Source organism: Perca flavescens, chromosome 2 (assembly GCF_004354835.1).
Source record: "Perca flavescens isolate YP-PL-M2 chromosome 2, PFLA_1.0, whole genome shotgun sequence".
NCBI lineage: Eukaryota > Metazoa > Chordata > Actinopteri > Perciformes > Percidae > Perca > Perca flavescens.
In genome coordinates this window covers 4333757-4356067 of record NC_041332.1, presented here as the reverse complement: position 1 = coordinate 4356067, position 22311 = coordinate 4333757, and the positions used below count along the sequence as shown (strand labels likewise).

At 44.3% G+C, this 22311-nt stretch overlaps 1 protein-coding gene across 7 annotated transcripts in view; it reads left to right on the top strand.

The window, feature by feature from the left end:
* kif16ba (kinesin family member 16Ba) overlaps window positions 1–18011 on the top strand; it is a 67247-nt gene extending 49236 nt beyond the window's left edge. For 2 of the 7 annotated variants that reach the window (XM_028591439.1, XM_028591422.1), the window contains 6 exons: window positions 1286–1333; window positions 4365–4412; window positions 9153–9275; window positions 15274–15363; window positions 15500–15583; window positions 17784–18011. In XM_028591439.1, coding sequence (XP_028447240.1) covers window positions 1286–1333; window positions 4365–4412; window positions 9153–9275; window positions 15274–15363; window positions 15500–15583; window positions 17784–17957 — 567 coding nt within the window. In that variant the 3' untranslated portion in view covers window positions 17958–18011. Of the gene's footprint in view, window positions 1–1285; window positions 1334–4364; window positions 4413–5943; window positions 8865–9152; window positions 9276–15273; window positions 15364–15499; window positions 15584–17783 lie in introns of those variants that run through there. The other 5 variants (XM_028591447.1, XM_028591431.1, XM_028591408.1 and 2 more) reach the window with 3 other exon arrangements.
* The last annotated feature ends 4300 nt before the right edge of the window (window positions 18012–22311 follow it).

Genomic DNA, 22311 nt, shown 5'->3' with positions numbered 1-22311 from the left:
AAATGTGTATTTGGCTCATCAAAGCTGCTCTAAATGTGTATTTGGCTCATCAAAGCCGCTCTAAATGTGTATTTGGCTCATCAAAGCTGCTCTAAATGTGTATTTGGCTCATCAAAGCTGCTCTAAATGTGTATTTGGCTCATCAAAGCTGCTCTAAATGTGTATTTGGCTCATCAAAGCCGCTCTAAATGTGCATTTGGCTCATCAAAGCCGCTCTAAATGTGTATTTGGCTCATACAAGCTGCTCTAAATGTATATTTGGCTCATAAAAGCCGCTCTAAATGTGTATTTGGCTCATACAAGCCGCTCTAAATGTATATTTGGCTCATCAAAGCTGCTCTAAATGTATATTTGGCTCATCAAAGCTGCTCTAAATGTGTATTTGGCTCATCAAAGCTGCTCTAAATGTGTATTTGGCTCATACAAGCTGCTCTAAATGTGCATTTGGCTCATACAAGCTGCTCTAAATGTGCATTTGGCTCATACAAGCTGCTCTAAATGTATATTTGGCTCATAAAAGCTGCTCTAAATGTGTATTTGGCTCATCAAAGCCGCTCTAAATGTGTATTTGGCTCATCAAAGCTGCTCTAAATGTATATTTGGCTCATAAAAGCTGCTCTAAATGTATATTTGGCTCATAAAAGCTGCTCTAAAATGTGTATTTGGCTCATAAAAGCTGCTCTAAATGTGCATTTGGCTCATAAAAGCTGCTCTAAAATGTGTATTTGGCTCATAAAAGCTGCTCTAAATGTGTATTTGGCTCATAAAAGCTGCTCTAAAATGTGTATTTGGCTTATAAAAGCTGCTCTAAAATGTGTATTTGGCTTATAAAAGCTGCTCTAAAATGTGTATTTGGCTCATAAAAGCTGCTCTAAAATGTGTATTTGGCTCATAAAAGCTGCTCTAAAATGTGTATTTGGCTCATAAAAGCTGCTCTAAATGTGTATTTGGCTCATAAAAGCTGCTCTAAAATGTGTATTTGGCTCATAAAAGCTGCTCTAAAATGTGTATTTGGCTCATAAAAGCTGCTCTAAAATGTGTATTTGGCTCATAAAAGCTGCTCTAAATGTGTATTTGGCTCATAAAAGCTGCTCTAAAATGTGTATTTGGCTCATAAAAGCTGCTCTAAAATGTGTATTTGGCTCATAAAAGCTGCTCTAAAATGTGTATTTGGCTCATAAAACTAAAGCGTGAATCCAGACCTCAATCAGGTCCGGTGAGAGATTTCGAGAGTTGAAGCGTCTTTGTCTGTGTAGAACTGATATTTAGCTCTTTAACCCTGCAGGACGAGGAAGAAGCTAGTGACTGTAGCTCTGTTAGATTAACGGACGAGGTAAGACCAGGATCCCCCTGCTCTGTTTGAGACTTTCCCTGCTCTGGAATCTGCATGACTCTCCCTAAATCCAGTTATGGATCAAATCATTCCCCTTCTTGTTTTTTAATTTATCCTGGTTTTGTTTAATGTTTCCCTTTCTCCTGTAATCATGAAGTATAATTAAAAAAATTTCTGATTGATTTATTACTAGAAATTCTGCTTGTTGTTTTTGCAGATTAAGAATATTCACTGTTGGGGATGTAACGATGCATCGTGAATCAGTTTAAATCTATATAAATGGGTAAAGCACGTGTCAAACTCGAGGCTCATGGGCCAAATTCGGCCCCTTGTAGACTTTGATTGACTTTCAATTTATCTTCCCAATAAATAAATAAATCGGTTTTTCGTTGTTTTTTTGCACTTTTGCTGACACTTTTCTGCTCCTTTTTTTTGTGCTTTCTTTAACGGTTTTAGAATTTGATATATATGTATTTAAATTTAAATGCCTTCTCTGGTGTTTTTTTGCCGTTTTTCCAGCGTGGGTTAGCTGCTAATGCTAGCTGTCAGGGCAGAGAGTAAATCTCTACTATTTCTACTAGGGATGGCGAAAACTAAAAATTTTCTTCACCTGTCACCGAGCCTCATTAACCAGTTAAAACCGGTTAACCGTTTAGTTTAAAATATGCTACGCTATTTGAAATAACAGCCATTTCGAGCCGCGCCTGCAATTTCTCAACTCTGTCGCATCTCTCACACACACACACACACACACACACACACACACACACACACACACACACACACACACACACACACACACACACACACACACACACACGGCTCCGCCCTTCCACTCACGTCACGTTTTTTAAATCCCCTACAGCGCGAAACAAGTCCCGCAAATGCGGCGCAGAGGAGCTTGTATGTAATCGGAGGACAAATGGCTCCTTAGTTTCGAAATAGTTTGGGTACAAGCCGGGTGATGGCGTTTAAAATAAAGTCGTTTGTCTAGCGTTAGAAGCTCATTAGAAACATTGCCGCGGCTCATTTGATAAAAATGACAGCTCCAAAGAGACGCCGCTTTAGTTTGAGTGTAGTGCTAACAATAATAAAGAAAGATGATGATCATCATCCCCTTATCTGTTACCACTGAAATGCAGATGTAATGTGTTTCCAAATATAAGCCCATTTTATGCGGAATATTGCCTAATAGACTGCACCAGGATACAACCAATGGATAAAACAGGCACCTTCAGAATGCTAAAACAGGCGATTAGGCCTAACTAAATTAATTGTTTGGTTCCGGTTTCCGACCGACCCTGTCAATTAATGTGCGACCCAAATTTCTTTTATGACTTTGGGGAAGAAATGATACTAATTAAATAAACAAATAAAACGTTTAAGGCGAACTATAATTACATTTTTGTACAGCACTCTTGCGATGCAAGATGCCCGTTTTCCTCCAGCACTGCTGGAAGAGGAGCCGACCTTAACTTTGCCGTGTCCAGTTTTAGGGCAGCAGCGTGAGGACGGCGCCTTCAAACAGCCCTCACCGGCCACGGCGGCCAGCTACAGCGCTACTGAGCCGCCGGGGAGCTTCAACACGTTAAACAGGGCAGATGAAACCACTCACGAACTATATGTTGTGTTTAATGTCGTTCAAGAGGATGGCAACGTAGCAAGCAAACCCGATCAAATGAAGGTAAACCCCCTTTAGAGAGCTCTAACGTTACAGCAAGTCCCTGGGGCTCAGTGGAGGTGGCTAACAGCAGTGAAGCTAATGACAACTTCACAACACAATTCATTTGGATACAAGCGTTGCATTATGGAAGATAGATGGGATTCTGAACAGCGATACACACACACACACACACACACACACACGCACGCACGCACACGCACACGCACGCACGCACGCACACACAGCAGAGCCGAGGTGTGTGCGTTACTTCACGCAGCACATGTAACTGGCTGGAAACGATAGCTACAGCTTATACATTATTTACTTCCGCTGGCGCAGATGAACTAACGGTACGCTCGTTAACTGTAAGAAGCCTAAAATAAACCCTCCATGATTAAAGAGTCAATATTTATCAAAACCCACCTACCTGTTCTACAGGCAAATTTAAACATGTAGAAACCGATATTTCAGTCTGCTCTTCATGCGCTGTCCACTCTTGTTCACCGCGCTGTGCAAACAAAGCTCTACTCTGCAGATAGCGACTTTACAAACAAGCTAAAATGAAAGATGTCAGTTTGTAGTCTGTTTCTTGGTTTGCAACGAATCTTGATTTTTGGACAAACTCTTGTAAACATAGCTGCTGTCTAAACGAACCATGCTCTCCGCTGGAGCGTATTATAAGACCAAAACAAATACATGTGGCTACTTAATATGCATGTGAATCAATTTTTTTTTTTTTAACCGACTAACAATAATTTTGACCGGTTAACGTTGAAACGGTCAACCACCGGTCAAACGGTCATCGGTTAACATCCCTAATTTCTACACCATTAACAAGGCTCAAAATAGCACCACACTTAAGCGGTAGCATAATGAGGGTCCCTAAATGTAAACAGAAGCATTGACAACTTTGTTTATTAAAAAGATAGTTTAGAAAGACAATAGCGTTCATGTTTACAGGCACCATCTTGGAAAACAGTCATGAGCAGTCGAACGACGAAGGTTTGACTCAGTACACACGTTATTAACCCCTAGGTTCATTTTGCGCCAGAATTGTCCTTTAAGTTCACGATAAGATTTTCTCAGGGTTTTTCTTTTTTTAAACAGAATGAGCCGCAGACGAATATATTTCCTTTATTTCTATAAATTGTGCAAAACAACAGATCTGTCCTCTTATCAAAAGAAGTGCAACTAAAACTGTATTTTATCTAGCTAAACCTAAATTATGAGCATGTAGTGACGTCTGCAGTCAAACAAGTAAAATCGTGAGTCGTATCAAATGAGTTGAGTGTATCGTTGCATCCCTACTCAGTGTATATTTAATATTTAATAAGACTGAGAGTTGATGTTGACTTTAATTGTTTTCAGGATGATGAAAAGCTGCAAAACCTTAATCCAAGGAAGCTTAAATATGAGGTAAGACTAACTTGGTGTTGTTTTTTTTTAAATGTTTAATAATCAATCTGTAATCCTGATGTTTTCTTACAATGGCTGAGGTTCTGTATCTTTGCATTATTTAAAAAAATCTGCCTGTTATTTCTCATATACGCATGGTAAAGTTTTCTAAAGAAAAAGCTGAACATTCAATGTGATTTTTCTTTTTCTTTTTTTATAAATGGTGAATGGGTTTCCTTTCTAAATCTTCAGGTTTAGCAAACAACTGGAGTGCATAGATGAGACTTATTTTGTTTTATATCCAAATCACTAAAGTTACTCCAGTTTGGTTTGACTTTCGTTGTAAGAGACTCATAGCCTGGAAATCCAGACCCAAATCCAAAAGATTAAGGGTCTGGCAATGAGTAATGAAAATGGCCCAACTCGAGGGGCAGCACCAAACATGCATTTGAAAATCTCACTGCACGCAATTGGACAACACTACGACCAATCACAACAATACATGAGGTGACCTGTCCAGAGCCCCAAACGCTCAGCTACCAGCGGAGCTAACTGGTAGGTTAAACTCTTAGCTACCAGCGGAGCTAACTGGTAGGTTAAACTCTTAGCTACCAGCGGAGCTAACTGGTAGGTTAAACTCTTAGCTACCAGAGGAGCTAACTGGTAGATTAAACTCTTAGCTACCAGAGGAGCTAACTGGTAGATTAAACTCTTAGCTACCAGAGGAGCTAACTGGTAGATTAAACTCTTAGCTACCAGAGGAGCTAACTGGTAGATTAAACTCTTAGCTACCAGAGGAGCTAACTGGTGGGTTAAACTCTTTGCTCTAAAAACTTTTTTTAAACTTTTGCTCCGGTCAGCAAAACCACTAAAGTGTCCTTCTTGCAAAGGACCGATTCGAGCGCCGTCTTCTGTTCCTCTTTTAGATAAAAAGTCAAGTCTAACTCATTCATTGTAGCAGCCAAAGCTGTTTCAAACAACCGATGTCCATCCGTAGCCATCTTGCAATGTTTACTAATGACTTTGATGTGGCAGAGCTGTCGTCATCTGTTTAGCTCGCCTCTGGATTGCCTATATCAGATACAATGATGTGATTGGTGCAGCTCGGCTACCAGGGCATCGTTAATGAGCATCATTACTGAATGATAGTGACTCGCTGAGCAAATTCAAATTGTGAGAACTCTGGATTTCCAGGGTAAGAGACTCTCGGTCTTGAAAATTTGGCAAATCGGTTCGTTGGAGACCTGAGGAAAAGGAAGCCCATTCTCCCTTTTTTAGGATGGTAGCAAACCGATGCATGAAAAGTAGAATTAACGGACAACAAAACACCTTGATTGTTAATGTTGTTTGATTGGTTTTCGAAAAGAAGTTGAGCGTATTCTTTTGTACATTTGTCATTCTAATTTGCATGCCATGTTGAATCACCTTCAACTCGCCTGTGCACCTGGTGATGGAGGAACTGTAATTGTCAGTGGGGTGGATTTTGGACTTCAGTATAATTCAAAGAGCCTTCTTCACGATGTAGTCATGGACTCCCCCCTTGTGCACACAGAAAGCCTGCGGGTTGGAGTCTAGCTTCCTGCCTTCCCCGGAGCTTGCGGCAAACTCCCCTCCTCACATCCAGGAAATTTTTTTCGAAGAACCACAGAAAGACATCTTAAAACTTCACAGAGAAGAAAAACTTGAATCCACAGCTAATGTCTTGGTTGAAACGAAGGAAGTGCATTACGGAGATGGCGACAAAATCAAATTGTGGCAAGAAGAAGCGAGTATCCCTCTAGGAAGAGTGGGCCGAATTGTTGGTGAAATTGAACGTTGTACCATTGGACAGCCTAAGTTTTGTGTCAGTCCAGCAAACACAGAAACCAAGAGAGTTGATGAAAATGAGAACATCACTGAAAAAAGAATAAACGATTCTGGCTTCTGTGTTCCTGATGATGATGATGAAGTGATTACAGATCAAACGACAGAGCTGCGGGTAAATGGACACTCTTATTACTCAAAGGAGAAAGTCGAGCACCAAACATGTGACACAGGGTTGGCGCAAGATGTAGAAGTTCCCAATGATCAGACGTCAAAGTTGCAGAACTTTGTCAATGACGAAGGCGATTCCAAGCAGGACTCGAAGGAATCAGTTAATGGTCAAATAGAGCAAGAGACGGACACAGAAACTGAGGAAGTGGCGGCCAAAAGAAGCTGTTCCAAGGAGGACCCGAAGGAATCGGTTAGTCGCCAAATGAAACAAGAGATGGACTCAGAAACTGAGAAAGAGGCGGTCAAAGGGAGCTGTTCCAAGCAGGACTCGAAGGAATCAGTTAATGGTCAAATAGAGCAAGAGACGGACTCAGAAACTGAGAAAGTGGCGGTCAATGTTTTGGGATATTTTGCTGGAAAGCTGTCCGAAGTGTACAAAGGTGCCGGTAGAAGGCTACAAGGCACACAGGACATAATTCGAAATGTGCGAGCCGGTGAATTAAGGGTTGCGCTCTCTCAGTATGTGACCAAGATCTCTAAAGAGCTGCCACTGATTCATCAAATGCAGCTTACACCGAAGCCAGAACCTTGCATCCTTACTGAAAATGAAGTCTGTCAGGTTGATCAGTCGGGGGATTTCACCCTTATGGCCCCGGGCATCTCAAGATGGCCTGAAGGCTCTGTGTCATCTCTCAAAGACGCATGTCCCGAAGTGTTTAATCAGGGGCTGGTCCAGCTGCCGTCAGCCTTGTCTCAGCTACAGTCACTTTCCTCCCAGAAGATGCTAGAGAAGTTGGGATCTGTGGCTCCTCAGATGGAAGTTGACAAGCTTTTGAGTATCTTCTGGCTCAAAACTGCCAACCGTAAGCAGCCAATTCCTAAACCTGGGTGCTTGCTTTTGTCAGGAAAGGACATAACAGTGCTGTCAACTGGTAAAACAAATTCAGAAGACACCATAGCTATTTTTCACCACTTGAATCTCCTGGAAATCAAGGAGGTCCAGATAAGTTTGGCCGGGCAGCACGTTCGCCTGATTGGCTGCACCGAAGACACCGTTTTGGTAGTCTTTACCCACAGCAAAGATCTTACCCAGGAGTTCTGCAAGTCTTTACTCAAGGTCCTTTCTCCGGAGAAGTTCTCTGAAGGGACCGAAGATCACCCGTTACTCTCCGACGACCTAATGGTCCTCTCGTTGGATTGGACGTTGAGCGTTCCTGACATCGTCCTGGCCAATGGCGTTCACGTCACCTCCAGATTCAAGCGTGTCCTCGCAGACCTGCTCTACATCGTCCACGGGAACATGGACGATCCCGGCAAACCTACTCTGGCACACGTTCGCCCTCTGCTCTACACCAGCGTCAAGATCAAGAACTCCACCGCGCCAGGACAGGACGCCATTTTCCAGTTCCTCTTAACAGACACTCACGTGGCTCTTCTCCGGGAGGACGGAGTCTTTCACCCGGTGCCGCGCGGCTCCAGTCTGGTCCCTGCCCAGCCCCAGTTTCAGGCACTCAAACTCCGCAAGCGTTCAGACATCCGATGCGTGCTCGTGAGGGAGAGCGACAACTGCCTGGTGCTCGAGCTTATGTTTACAACTTCCAAATCACAAACTCGAGGGAAGAAGGTGCATTTCAGGCTTGAATCTGAGTTGCCCACCACCTTTGATTCCAGTGATTCCAGTTATCTGTGCAATTCCTGGAAGTTATCTTTTGGTTGTACTTCAGAAGCTGTAATCTTGGTCAATCATCTGTGTGGCTGAGTCAAACACCTGAACGCATTTTCACCTTGATTCATTTACAAATGCAGAAATTATCAGGCGGGCGCCTTATTTGTTTAAGTACGTGTTGAACGAGTTTTTGCCATTTGACGAAGAAAAAAAAAGACTTTAGAGATATTGTCTAAAGGTCCTAAAAGCAGTTTCACTTTGATCCATTCACATATGCAGCATCCTTACTTGTGTCCAAAAGAAAGTAGGAAAGAAAGGGAAGAAGGAATTTCGAAAAGAGAGAAATTATCAGGCGGCCGCTTTATTTGTTTTAGGATGCGTTAAATATGTTTCTGCCATTTGACGGAGAAAAATAGGAGTTCAGAGATAGTGTCTGAAAATGTGATTAATCATTCTGCAAAGTAAAAAATATTTTTAAAATATTTTTTTTAAACATTTTTATAAACTTTTTGTGTTTTTGATTCAGCCATTTTGCCACAAAGTTCTGAAAATGTTTTTTTGTGAGGAAGAAGCACAGACAATGTTTATGTAACTGTAATTTCTTTAGTTTATATTTAGTAATAATGAATGTGTTTCAACTTTTTGTCATGTTGATAGGTCTTGATTCTTCTGGTTTGATTTTTGGTCTTTTATGGTTCAAAGGGAGGATTTTGGTGTCACTAAATTGCACATTTAATTGTTTGGTCTAAAGTATTGCAGCTGCACTTTAAAAAAATTATAATTATGATCTGATGACTTGAACAAAATTAGACTATTTGTCATAATTACATAGATTTTTTTTGTATTGGAATTAACAATGTTTAATGTGTCTTAAAGAAATGTACAATGAAAATATTTTAATTCTTAAAATGATAATAAAGATTGAACTTTCTATAATTCTTTTTGTCTGATTTTTATTTTGCAAACATTGATGCAACTTTTCTCAAATCATGTTCGAGAAATTAATTGATGAGAATTATTGTAATTTTTTTCTGAGTCAACCCTTTACTCTCCACTTCCTTTCTTCTCTTGTCCTGTCTTTTTTTCCCCCCCCATTTCTCTCGGTGACTTCTCCTCTGCAGCAACTGGTCTCTCGTTCTCTCAGGACGAGCACCGACGGCCTTCAGGAGCCCGTTAAAATTAGCATTCCTCGTTACGTTCTCCGCGGGCAGGGGAAGGACGAGCACTTTGAGTTTGAGGTGAAGGTGAGTTTACGCAGCTGGGTTTTCTTCCTCTTCATCAGATATTTAGGGTCTGATCTGTTCATCCTCCTTATGTGTCGTCTGGTCTTTCATCATCTTTCTGACTGTGTTAAAAAAAAAATCAGCTTTTAAATTTAGCTTATATGCTTGTAAATGTACACGTATGCCAACCTTACACCTAACGACTCTTAAAGCAATTCCACTGTCTCAGACTAATGTCCAATATGTGAATGAAATCCAGAGAGACTTGCTAGAGTCGGGGTCTCCTGTTGTCTAACCCTATTCACATTAGCTACAAACCTAGACCGTATATAAGAATGGACCAGTGAAGGATATCACAAGTCTCTTTCCTGGTGCTGGCTGAGCGTTACTGAGCAGCCTCCAACTGAGCTTGAAGACGTAGATGTGACGTGAGCAACGTGTCTGAAAGTTGTAAGTCTTCTGGTAGCTGTGCCAAGAGAAATCTCAATCATTTCCAATCTTACAGAGACGGAGAGTGTAGGTATATGTAAGGAGATAACATGGGCACAGGGTAATTGCTAACTAAAATGCTAGTTAACATTAGTAATTAAACTTAAACAGCTCATGTAAGTCAAAACTGCCTGCAAGCTTCTCCTGTACTATTAGGTAATTCCTCTACTATGTGACACAATCGTTAGCCTATTTTTATAAAAGAGTCTGCTACGGAGCCATAACGTGAGCTACAAGGTAATGGAGCCTTTTATACATTGACGTGTTTCTTTAGAAATAAACAACGGACAAATAGTCTTTAAACGCTTCAGATGTAAAGTTGTTTGCTGTCAAAGTGAGGTCAAAATGAATGGGAGTCAATGGGATGATAACGGGAGGTGATCGTTTTGTAGCATCAACATGGTGCCATGGGAGGTTTGAGTTCTGAAGCGAAGCTAACCCCCCCCCTTGGCTACAAAGGACAGCGACACGCACTCAATTGATGGCCGTTCCTGGGCGTGCCTAGCCAACTCCTAGTTGTCACGTCGACGCGTCTGTATGGATAGTAGCATGCTTTTGCCTAGTATCTGCAAGAGGTCTTACAAGTCACTTCAGATGTATTGTAAATTCACAAGAACGATGTTTTTGGATTTAAAAGTATTTATTTCTCGATAGGGGTAGCAAAATACATGAGATAAAATGCCAAACATATCAGATATATACAGAAATAACGATGTCCTGAAGCGTTTATGCTTCACGCATCCCTCGTGCTGCCTTCACTCCGATTGGCTGTCGCTTTGTCGCATCTCTCAGCATTTGTTTAAAATAGACTTCTTGTCTGTTTTGGCCCCGCCTTGCTCGTGGCAGCGGCAAGCTCAGTTTTTATATATATATATATAAAAAAAATCTCTCCAACTCTGACCTATAATATCCGTATTTATGCGGATGACACACTCCTCTATCCAACTCAAGCCACGTGTAGATGACAGTCTAATGTTAGTAGGGCTGTGGTCTTTTAGCTCGCTTTTACGTGAAGTCATGTTGTGCCTAGATAGTTGGAGATCTCAACTAGTCCAAAAAAAGAAAATCCTCTGCTCTGACATCCCATTGTTCCGAACAAATAGGCTTTTGTGGATCACCTCCCGTAATCTAAAATCTGAATAAAAAATAACAAGCAAAATTACTTTTCTCTAGCTTAACACATTTAAATATTTAGACTATCCATCCATCCATCTTCGTCCGCTTATCCGGTGTCGGGTCGCGGGGGGAGCAGTTCCAGCAGGGGACCCCAAACTTCCCTTTCCCGAGCAACATTAACCAGCTCCGACTGGGGATCCTGAGTTCCCAGGCCAGGTTGGAGATATAATCCCTCCACCTAGTCCTGGGTCTTCCCCGAGGCCTCCTCCCAGCTGGACGTGCCTGGAACACCTCCCTAGGGAGGCGCCCAGGGGGCATCCTTACCAGATGCCCGAACCACCTCAACTGGCTCCTTTCGACGCAAAGGAGCAGCGGCTCTACTCCGAGCTCCTCACGGATGACTGAGCTTCTCACCCTATCTCTAAGGGAGACGCCAGCCACCCTCCTGAGGAAACCCATTTCGCTGCTTGTACCCTGGATCTCGTTCTTTCGGTCATGACCCAGCCTTCATGACCATAGGTGAGGGTAGGAACGAAAACTGACCGGTAGATCGAGAGCTTTGCCTTCTGGCTAAGCTCTCTTTTCGTCTAACGGTGCGATAGATTGAATGCAATACCGCACCCGCTGCGCCCGATTCTCCGACCAATCTCCCGCTCCATTGTCCCCTCACTTGCGAACACAACCCCAAGGTACTTGAACTCCTTCACTTGGGGTAAGGACTCATTCCCTACCTGGAGAAGGCATTCCATCGGTTTCCTGCTGAGAACCATGGCCTCAGATTTAGAGGTGCTGATCCTCATCCCAACCGCTTCACACTCGGTTGCGAACCGATCCAGTGAGTGCTGAAGGTCGCAGGCCGATGATGCCATCAGGACCACATCATCTGCAAAGAGCAGCGATGAGATCCCCAGCCCACCAAACTGCAACCCCTCCCCACCCCGACTACGCCTCGATATCCTGTCCATAAATACTACAAACAGGATTGGTGACAAAGCGCAGCCCTGGCGGAGGCCAACCCTCACCTGAAACGAGTCCGACTTACTACGAGAACCCGACACAGCTCTCGCTTTGGTTGTACAGAGATTGGATGGCCCTGAGAAGAGACCCCCTCACCCCATACTCCCGCAGCACCTCCCACAGTATCTCCCGGGGACCCGGTCATACGCCTTCTCCAAATCCACAAAACACATGTAGACCGGTTGGGCATACTCCCAGGCTCCCTCCAGGATCCTTGCGAGAGTGAAGAGCTGGTCCGTTGTTCCACGACCAGGACGGAATCCGCATTGTTCCTCCTCAACCCGAGGTTCGACTATCGGCCGAACCCTCCTTTCCAGCACCTTGGAGTAGACTTTACCAGGGAGGCTGAGAAGTGTGATACCCCTATAATTGGCACACACCCTCTGGTCCCCCTTTTTAAAAAGGGGAACCACCACCCCAGTCTGCCACTCCTTTGGCACCGTCCCAGACTTCCACGCAATGTTGAAAAGGCGTGTCAACCAGGACAGCCCCTCCACACCCAGAGCCTTGAGCATTTCTGGACGGATCTCATCAATCCCGGGGCTTTGCCACTGTGTAGTTGTTTGACTACATCAGTGACTTCCGCCTGGGAAATCGACGACAATCCCCCATTATCCTCCAGCTCTGCCTCTAACATAGAGGGCGTATTAGTCGGATTCAGGAGTTCCTCAAAGTGCTCCTTCCACCGCCCTATTACCTCCTCAGTTGAGGTCAACAGTGTCCCATCCTTACTGTACACAGCTTGGATGGTTCCCCGCTTCCCCCTCCTGAGGTGGCGAACAGTTTTCCAGAAGCACTTTGGTGCCGACCGAAAGTCCTTCTCCATGTCTTCTCCAAACTTCTCCCACACCCGCTGCTTTGCCTCTTTCACGGCAGAGGCTGCAGCCCTTCGGGCCCTTTGGTACCCTGCAACTGCCTCCGGAGTCCTCCGGGATAACATATCCCGGAAAGACTCCTTCTTCAGTCGGACGGCTTCCCTGACCACCGGTGTCCACCACGGTGTTCGTGGGTTACCGCCCCTTGAGGCACCTAAGACCCTAAGACCACAGCTCCTCGCCGCAGCTTCAGCAATGGAAACTTTGAACATTGTCCACTGGGTTCAATGCCCCCAGCCTCCACAGGGATGCACGAAAAGCTCCGCCGGAGGTGTGAGTTGAAAGTCTGTTGGACAGGGGCCTCCTCAGACGTTCCCAATTTACCCGCACTACACGTTTGGGCTTACCAGGTCTGTCCAGAGTCTTCCCCACCCTCTGACCCAACTCATCACCAGATGGTGATCGGTTGACAGCTCTGCCCCTCTCTTCACCCGAGTGTCCAAAACATACGGCCTCAGATCAGATGAAACGATTATGAAATCGATCATTGACCTTCGGCCTAGGGTGCTCTGGTACCAGGTACACTTATGAGCATCCCTATGTTCGAACATGGTGTTCGTTATAGACAATCCATGACTAGCACAGAAGTCCAACAACAAACACCCACTCTGGTTTAGATCAGGGAGGCCATTCCTCCCAATCACGCCTCCAGGTGTCTCCATCATTGCCCACGTGTGCGTTGAAGTCCCCCAGCAGAACAATGGAGTCCCCCACTGGAGCCCCATGCAGGACTCCAGTCAAGGTCTCCAAGAAGGCCGAATACTCCGAACTCCTGTTTGGTGCATATACACAAACAACAGTCAGAGTTTTCCCCCACAACCCGCAGGCGTGGGGAGGCGACCCTCTCGTCCACCGGGTAAACTCCAACACAGCGGCGCCAGCCGGGGCTTGTGAGTATCCCCACACCCGCCCGGCGCCTCACACCCTGGGCAACTCCGGAGAAGAAAAGAGTCCACCCCCTATCCAGGAGTATGGTTCCAGAACCAAGACTGTGCGTAGAGGTAAGCCCCACCAGATCTAACCGGTAGCGCTCCACCTCCCGCACCAGTTCTGGCTCCTTCCCCCACAGAGAGGTGACGTTCCACGTCCCCAGAGCCAGCGTCTGCCGCCCGGGTCTGGTCCGTCGAGGCCCCTGACCTTCACTGCCACCCATGTGGCATCACACCCGACCCCAACGGTTCCTCCCACAGGTGGTGGGCCCATGGGATGGACTATATTTAGACTATCTTTTTGAAAAACTGAAATAAAAGTGTAGGATAAGTCCAACAGGGTACAATTAGTTTTGGGTTGTATATGTATTTATCGTTCCATAAACCTGCAATGATACTAAAAAGGAATGGGGCATAGGCTATCCCTACAATAACCAATGTGAAACTAACTTGATCAGTGAGAAGACGCCTCGTCTTGGCTGTTTCAAACAGAAAACTTCGGGATTCCCGACACATTAAACAAGGCAAAAATCCTAAAGAAATATTATAAATAATTGTCCCTAATGCTAAGGGATGACTGAGTAGTGGGCTGTAGGACCAAAGGGAATTTTTCGGGTTATTGAGAGGTCTGAATAATGGAGCGTCAGAGAAATGGGCAGTCCCAAATGTGTGTAGCTACAGTTAAAATACAGTTACAGTTAGGCCTACTATATAATATGATCTCATACAAAGCTGCTTAGTGTGTAAACTTCTGAAAATGTTGAAAAAAATAAAAGTAGAATAAAAGCAGCACAAGCATTGAAAAATTTGTCTCAAAAGGTAAAAAAAAAAGGGTCCAATGTCGTACAAGCGAGAAACGTAAAAAAAAAAAAGACAACGTGGACTTGATCTCTCAAAAACAATCATACTTTTTTCTTCTAAACATTGCAATCTTTGCCTATGTACAGTACGTGTGTGTAGGTGTAGTTGCTTGTAGTGTGAAAACTTCAGGATCCAGTTTAATACATGAAAAGGAAAGGATTTCTAAGGAGGTCGACCTGTCTGTTAAAGAGTAAGATCCTTTTTTTAAACCTAAAAACATCCACCAAATTTCATTCGCTAAACCCACCAGACTCAATGTAAATAAACAGTGATTTTAGCATCGTAAAACACACTTCATTCAAAGTGGACAGAAACCAAATAAAACTATAAAAATCCATTTTGGGTCGTCTTTCCACTTTTCCAACCATCACAACTCTAGTTTTGGTTGAAATAAACACACAGTTTACCGATTTTACATGTGAGAATATGTTTGCTCTATACGCGCTAAAAGTACTGTTTTTTTAAATGGAGTCTGGTGGGTTTAGAGCTGGCGACTTCAGAGCTGTTTTTGGTTAAACAGAAAAGTCTCAAAGAAGTTTTTAAAGGTCTATCTCTGTAGGGATCCTTTCCATAATGTTATCACATACTCAGAATAATAATCTGAGTCTGTGTGAAAACCTCAGGATCCAGTTTCATACATTTCTTTGCATGTTTTTGCTGTTCACAAGGATCAGAAAGTCTGAGTGTGCGCACTGAATGCTCGAGTGTAAATGTTTGGCTCTCTTTGATCAGATCACTGTGATGGATGAGATGTGGACCGTGTTCAGACGTTACAGTCGCTTCCTGGAAATGCACAAGAGCCTCAAGTTAAAATATCCAGAGGTGAGACGTTTGATAACCCCCTTTGGCAACTATTTGGTGTGTTGAGACATTTTTGCCCGGGGGACAAGCCTCGGGCTCAGCTGTGGGCGTTTTGTATAATGTCACAAAAAAAAAATGTCCGATGTCTCTGCTTCAGCTGGCGGCTCTCGAGTTCCCTCCCAAGAAACTGTTTGGAAACCGAGACGAGCGAATGGTCGCTGAACGCCGGAATCAATTGGAGGCAAGACGATTTCATTTACAGTTTTTATTTACACATTAAAGAGCCCCAAGCCTATTTTTTCACGCGACACACAAGCGTGTTGGAAGCGTTTCCAGGCAGAATAGAACTGGAAAAGATGTTTATATGTCGTTTAGATACAAATACATATTAATAAATGACATGTTGATGTTTGAAAGTCTCGAGGTTTTGACATAAATGCAGATATATGAATGTAATTTAAAAAATAATAATAATTATTGATTTTCTAATATTGCACCTGTCAATCCAGAAGGAAATATTCTGGAGCCTATTTTGCCGTCAACACTGCCGACGTTGTCTTTGCTGTAATCGGATCAGAATATATTTATTTATATATTTATTTATGTTGATGGGAAACCTCCATGTGTGCAGACAAGGAGGGAGGACACCAAACAGAGCAGTAAAAGGAGAGGGAGAAATTGTCACTTCCAAGACATCTGATAGGATATTAAAGACCTTGGACCAGTATTTGTATAGATTTGGACAAAACCACGAGTGAGTGAGTGAGTGAGTGAGTGAGTGAGTGAGTGTGTGTGTGTGTGTGTGTGGTGAGTGAGTGTGTGTGTGTGTGTGTGTGTGTGTGTGTGTGTGTGTGTGTGTGCCAAGGATGCAGGTGATGAGTGACACCGCTCACATGTGGGGGTCAACTTAGTCCAATGAATACGGTGGACAATCTCGCACTGAATCAGGCCATGTTTAGCGCATATTGTTGAGGAATGTACGCGGTGCAAAATTGAGTCCCATAGTTCGCGAGACAATTTCATTTACGGTTTTATTTTACACATTAACCTCTTAAGATTCAGCTGAAATTTCATGCTTTTTGGTCTAAACGACATACCCAAATTAAAAGTGGTACAGCTCCCATATACTCTACTCTGGGGTGTGCCTGACATCATTGGAAAGGAAACACTCAATTTTTTGTTACAAGTGTCAGGGTGAGTCTAGGCCTTACTTACACAGAGTTACAGAGGCTAGAATGTAGGTTTTTTATTTCCGTCCAAGTCATACATCTGTTAAATGATTAAAATACAATACTGTTAACACATCTGGTGATATACAGATACACCCAAGCCATAGCCACATGTCTCAGCTTACTATAGAAAAAAGAAGCCAAAAGATTTTATATGAATTTGTTTCTACAGAAATTTCGGTCTGTTTTTCTTATTTTAATTTGAAAAGTGCAAAGAAAAAAGCCAATAAATGCATAATAGAAAACTTCTCAAATACACAAACACACCCACATCAATCCCACACATACTAGAAATAACTATATACATAAATATATAGAAATAAGTCATTACAAATTCCATAGGCTGTGATATTCTGATGATAGGCCAAGTTTTTGCTTTGACAGAGCTCCTGCCAATACAGGGTTAAAATGTCATGCCCATATTTGGTATCATTCGAATTGTCTGCTCATTGGCTAAAAAGGTAGACGGGTCTTATAGCATTTAAATCTTACTGGTCCGTGCAAATGTCGATCGTCTCTACGTGGTCCCTGACATGGTGTCATCGGCTTGTCCGCTTTCATTGGCCATATCAGAGGCAAACCTGAACAGATTGGCTAATATGAGATGTCGATCGAAAGCGTAGAAGCTCGGGAATACGATGACGCCCACATCGATCATGTAGGAAGCTGGGGAGCGAAGCTATCGGCGATTGAAGTGCGGAAATGGAAAACTGTTTTGCGTTTTTCCGTTGTGATTCGGCCAGAAACGTCAACATCGTGAGGCGAAGAGATTGTTTTGGAATATAAAGTTTGGATATTACATTTCCTCGGACTCTTGGGGATTTATGAAAATCAAGTTTTGGGCAAAATACCACTTTGTTGCTGAAAGGACAACGACAACAGGTATGCATGCACTCTCGGCTCTAACGGCCAGCTGCGCAGTCTACGGCTGAATTGTTTTATTTTCTGTTACTTTGTAACAGTTGTGTAACTGCTATAAATCATCTTATGCTTTGTATGTGGGCTTAAATTAATCATTAGAGGCATGGCTGTATATTTGGAAGATTTAATGCTTTAAAGTTATAAAAATGCTCATGAGTGGAAGTTTTATCGAGGTTCCGGCGACGCCACAGTCACAAAGTGTCCCGTTGACGGGACGGTGGTCCCGGAGAGGTTAGAGCCCTCAGTAAAGTGTAACTCTGCTGCTGCTGCTGCTGTTGTTTCTTTCTGCAGCGTTACCTGAGGAACTTGTTCCGGGTGATGCTGTCGTCCTCCAGCTCTCCTCTCCGAGCCGACGCCGACGTCGACGTCGACGGCGGTTTCCATCTCACCAAACGCACCGTCTGTGAGTTCTCGTCGTTCTTCAAGAAGGGCGTCTTCGACTACAGCAGCCACGGCACCGGCTGAGGAAAACACCTTTTTCTCCAGACCAAAGGGAAAAAACAACAGACTGTTTGTGCCTTTTCCTCTGGGGGGGCCTCTTCCTCTGGGGGGGGGGTCTTCCTCTGGGGGGGTCTTTTCCTCTGGGGAATCACCTCAGAAGGTCAAAAAAACAAAAAAACTTGCAGGTCAAGCGTGATTTATGGTTCTGCGGAGCTCTCGCCGTCGCCGACCTAACAGGCCTGAAGTCTAGACTTCGTAGATTGTAGCGTTGATTCTTGAGAGAATAGGTGTGTGTCTCTGCGTGTGTGTGTGTGCACGTGTGTCTCTGCGTGTGTGTACGCGCACGTGTGTCTCCGCACGTGTGTTTGCGCGTGCATGTGTATGCGTGCATGTGTGTGTCTCTGCGTGTGTGTGTGTGTCTGATCACGTGTGTGTCTGCTTGTGTGTGTGCGTGCATGTGTGTGTGTGTGTGTGTGTGTGTGTGTGCGTGTGTGTGTGTGTGTGTGTGTGTGTCTGATCACGTGTGTGTGTGCGTGCATGTGTATGTGTCTCTGTGTGTGTGTGTGTGTGTGTGTGTGTGTGTCTGTGTGTGTGTGTCTGCGTATGTGTGTGCGTGCATGTGTATGTGTCTCTGCGTGTGTGTGTTTCTGCATGTCTGTGCATGTGTATGTCTCTGCGTGTGTGTGTGTGTGTGTCTGCGTGTGTGTGCGTGCATGTGTATGTGTCTCTGCGTGTGTGTGTTTCTGCATGTCTGTGCATGTGTATGTCTCTGCGTGTGTGTTTGTGTGTGTCTGCGTGTGTGTGTGTGCGCGTGCATGTGTATGTGTCTCTGCGTGTGTGTTTCTGCATGTCTGTGTGCATGTGTATGTCTCTGCGTGTGTGTGTGTGTGTGTGTGTGCATGTGTCTCTGCGTGTCTGTGTGTGTGTGCATGTGTCTCTGCGTGTGTGTGTCTGCGTGTGTGTGTGTGTGTGTGTGCATGTGTCTCTGCGTGTGTGTGTGTGTGCATGTGTCTCTGCGTGTGTGTGTCTGCGTGTGTGTGTGCATGTGTCTCATGCGTGTGTGTCTGCGTGTGTGTGTGCATGTGTCTCTGCGTGTGTGCGTACATGTGTATGTGTCTCTGCGTGTGTGTGTGTGTGTGTGTGTGTGCGTGCATGTGTCTCTGCCAATGTGTCTGCGTGTGTGTGTGCATGTGTATGTGTCTCTACGTGTGTTTGTCTGTGTGTGTGTGTGTGTGTGCATGTGTATGTGACTCTGCGTGTATCTCTGCACGCCTGTGTGTGCGTGTGTCTCTCTGTGTGTGTGTGTGTGTGTGTGTGTGTGTGGTAGAGTGAGTGAGAGAGTGATGGTGATCATCTCCAGAGTGAGTAGTGACTCTAGAGTCCTAGTGAGAGAACCACGGTGGGAGATCTGGAGCAGGAGGAGTTAACCCTCTCCGTGATCTCCTGTTGTTGATGGGGAAGGAGAACCAGGACATGAGTCCACATCTCCTCGTACCTACGTGCGTAGACTTAACGCAGAAGCATAAATCACGCTTACGTTCCCTCGACAGCCTCCCATCGTCCTGGGAGACGGCGCTCTAGAACCCTGTCGGATGCCGTTCGGGCTCTTTAAGTTCACGTAGAAACGTTATCACGAATGTTACACTAGGGGAATGAAGCACTCTGTTTTAAAGAGTTTCCTTTAACTACGGCACGAAGTGGCTATATGACATTATATTTACATGCAGCCAAGACATTTATGGAAACTCCATCGTGTACATCACAGCTCTTTTAAAGAACAAAAAAACATTGAGCCTGCCCGGGTTCGGGGGTTCAATTCCCCTTCTTGTGCTGCTCGGTGGAGGGAATAGACGATGTGGTGATTTATTTAAATCATCAGCAAAAACAAGTAATTTGTCAGAGGAAAAAAATACCCAAACGTTCACTCGTTCACTGCTCCTTAAATGTGAAGATTTGCTATTTCTCTCCGGGTTTTTTTAATATCGTAATAAACAGAAAACTGCAGTTTGATGAAAAAGAGGAAAAAAAAAAAAAGTGATTCCAACACCCTGCTTTTCGATGAGGTTCACTTCGCCTAATTACGTCACTTCATATCGTTCCCATGGCAACAGGGGAAAATTGCTGCTCTAGTGTGAAGTAAACGCAACATTTTTCAACTTCCTGGTAAGATGCATTATGGGAGTTTTTAGCAACGAAAATGTGGGGATTATGAAATCATGCAAGCTCCACATATTTTGCGCGGAAATTGGCAATGTATGCGGCGAAAGTCACATAAATATGCAGACTTTTTAGGCTGATTATGCGTTGAATTATGCGATCGCATAATCGCGTTTTTCTGGAGGGACCGATTATAGACGGAACTACTTAGTAAGATGGAAAAAACGATTGTGTGTCACGTTAGCCTTTTGTTCACTGACGTTTCTTTGCACTCAGCCCCAGGATAAAGGATGTGCGGCTATGAATTAGGGATGCACCGAATCCAAAAAAATGTTTTGGGGGTTTTTGGATGAATCCTGAATCCCCTGGTTGAGATTGTGCTGCCTCCTCCTCCCATCCTCAGTCCATGAACCCAGTAAACACATGAATGAAGTAAACAGGGACTGTCCTTCCTTTGCCGTACCTGAAGTTGCTGCATTCTGGCTGCTGTCTGGAGATTCCTTCATGAACAACTCGTATTCTTTCAGATGTTTGATACCAGATGTTGTAACAGCGGCCATGTTGTGTGTAGTTTAGGGTCCTCGCCACCACCAGACCAATCAGCATTGAACAGATTGAACATGTAGCTGGACTTGAATGGTCTTCTTTAGACTGAAAGTTCTGCCAAACAACTTGTTTTGCTCACCAGATCCATGTCCACTTCCTCACAGCCTGCTGCGTTGAACGCTCCACCTACGTAAACACCTTCCCATAATCAACGGCGCCGTCGTTACGTCGACCAGCGTAGCCCGCGGAGTGCAAGCGCGGGGTTCGGTGGAAACCAGAACCCCTTCGGTGCATCCCTAGAAATAACGGACATTTTTTCACTCATTTCTGACATTTTACAGACTTGGCAATCAATGTATCAAGAGAAAAAAAAAAAAAAAAAAACTGTTCAATCACTCGATGGACCCTGAATTTTCATTCTTTGTCGGTGAGCTGAGCGAGGCGTTGACGCAGGCAGGCAGGAGAACGGGTTTGAATCCCAGGAGGACTTCAGCGGCACTTTGGAGCAGTTTGTGTTGAAGGTACGGTCACGTTAGCCTTTCGTTCAGGGACGTTTCAGCCCCAGAAAACGGATACGCGGGTATATAAATAAACTTGGAACACAAACTGTACACCAGTGTGTGTGTTTGTGAGCAGCTAGAGATCACAGTGAAACCAGAAACTAACGAGAGAGAGAGAGAGAGAGAGAGAGAATTAGTACGGCCGAGACTTAATGTCTCCCATGTTTTTGAAGCTAAAGTCCAAAAAATAATTAGTTTTCAGACAGTGTGTGAGCCCCTCGCTGTGACCCCTTTGTAGTTAAGGCTCTGACGCACCAACCCGACGACAGGAAAGCCAGTCGGACCGATGATTCGGCTCCCCGAGTTGGTCCAAAAAGTGCCTCAGAACACACCGAAGAGACGCCGACTTGAGCGTACGTTCTGCGCGAGACGTAATACGTCTCTATAAACGGCAGGCGGTGCTGATCTGTGTTGTCGGCCCAAAAAGATTTAAAACTGAAATGACGAACGCGTCACGTGGGTCTGGCTTCTCCCGAATTTCAAAGCCAGACCAATAATGGGCGGCCCGTTCGGGAATACGATCTCATATTTTACGAAAAGAGTTCACCGAAACGTGTTTCTGAAAACATTTGAAGTGGCTGAATCCGTCTTCATTTCGGATCGACAAAAGGTCACTTTGAAAAGATTTTCCTCAGATTTTGTTTGTCACGCTCATCCCGCTCGTCATTTCCGGTACGTGTTTTAACGTAAGTGCACTGACTCGCTAGTCGAGAGCTAGCACTCCACCGATCAGATTGGTCATTGAGTCCGACTGCCCACCGGTCGATTCAACGAGTCAAATCGGCCCAAATTAAAGCCGACGGCACGGGACACACCGAACAGACTGGAGTCACCGACCAGACGGCCGATGATCGGGTTGGTGCGTCAGCGCCTTTAGAGAAGAACAGACAGAACTCAGGAAACAACCGCATGAACACGAGGAAAGATTACAGCAAGAAAAAGTGCGTTTTAAATGTTCGTAAGTGCACCTGATGATTGCTTGAAGTCTGACTTGACTTTCAGTCTGTCGATGTAAAGCTGTTCGGTCATTTTTAACACTTTGCAAATGTAATCAAAATGTTTAATTCAATGTAAAACTATATCTCGCGTATCAGTAAAATTAAACACAGAAGAAT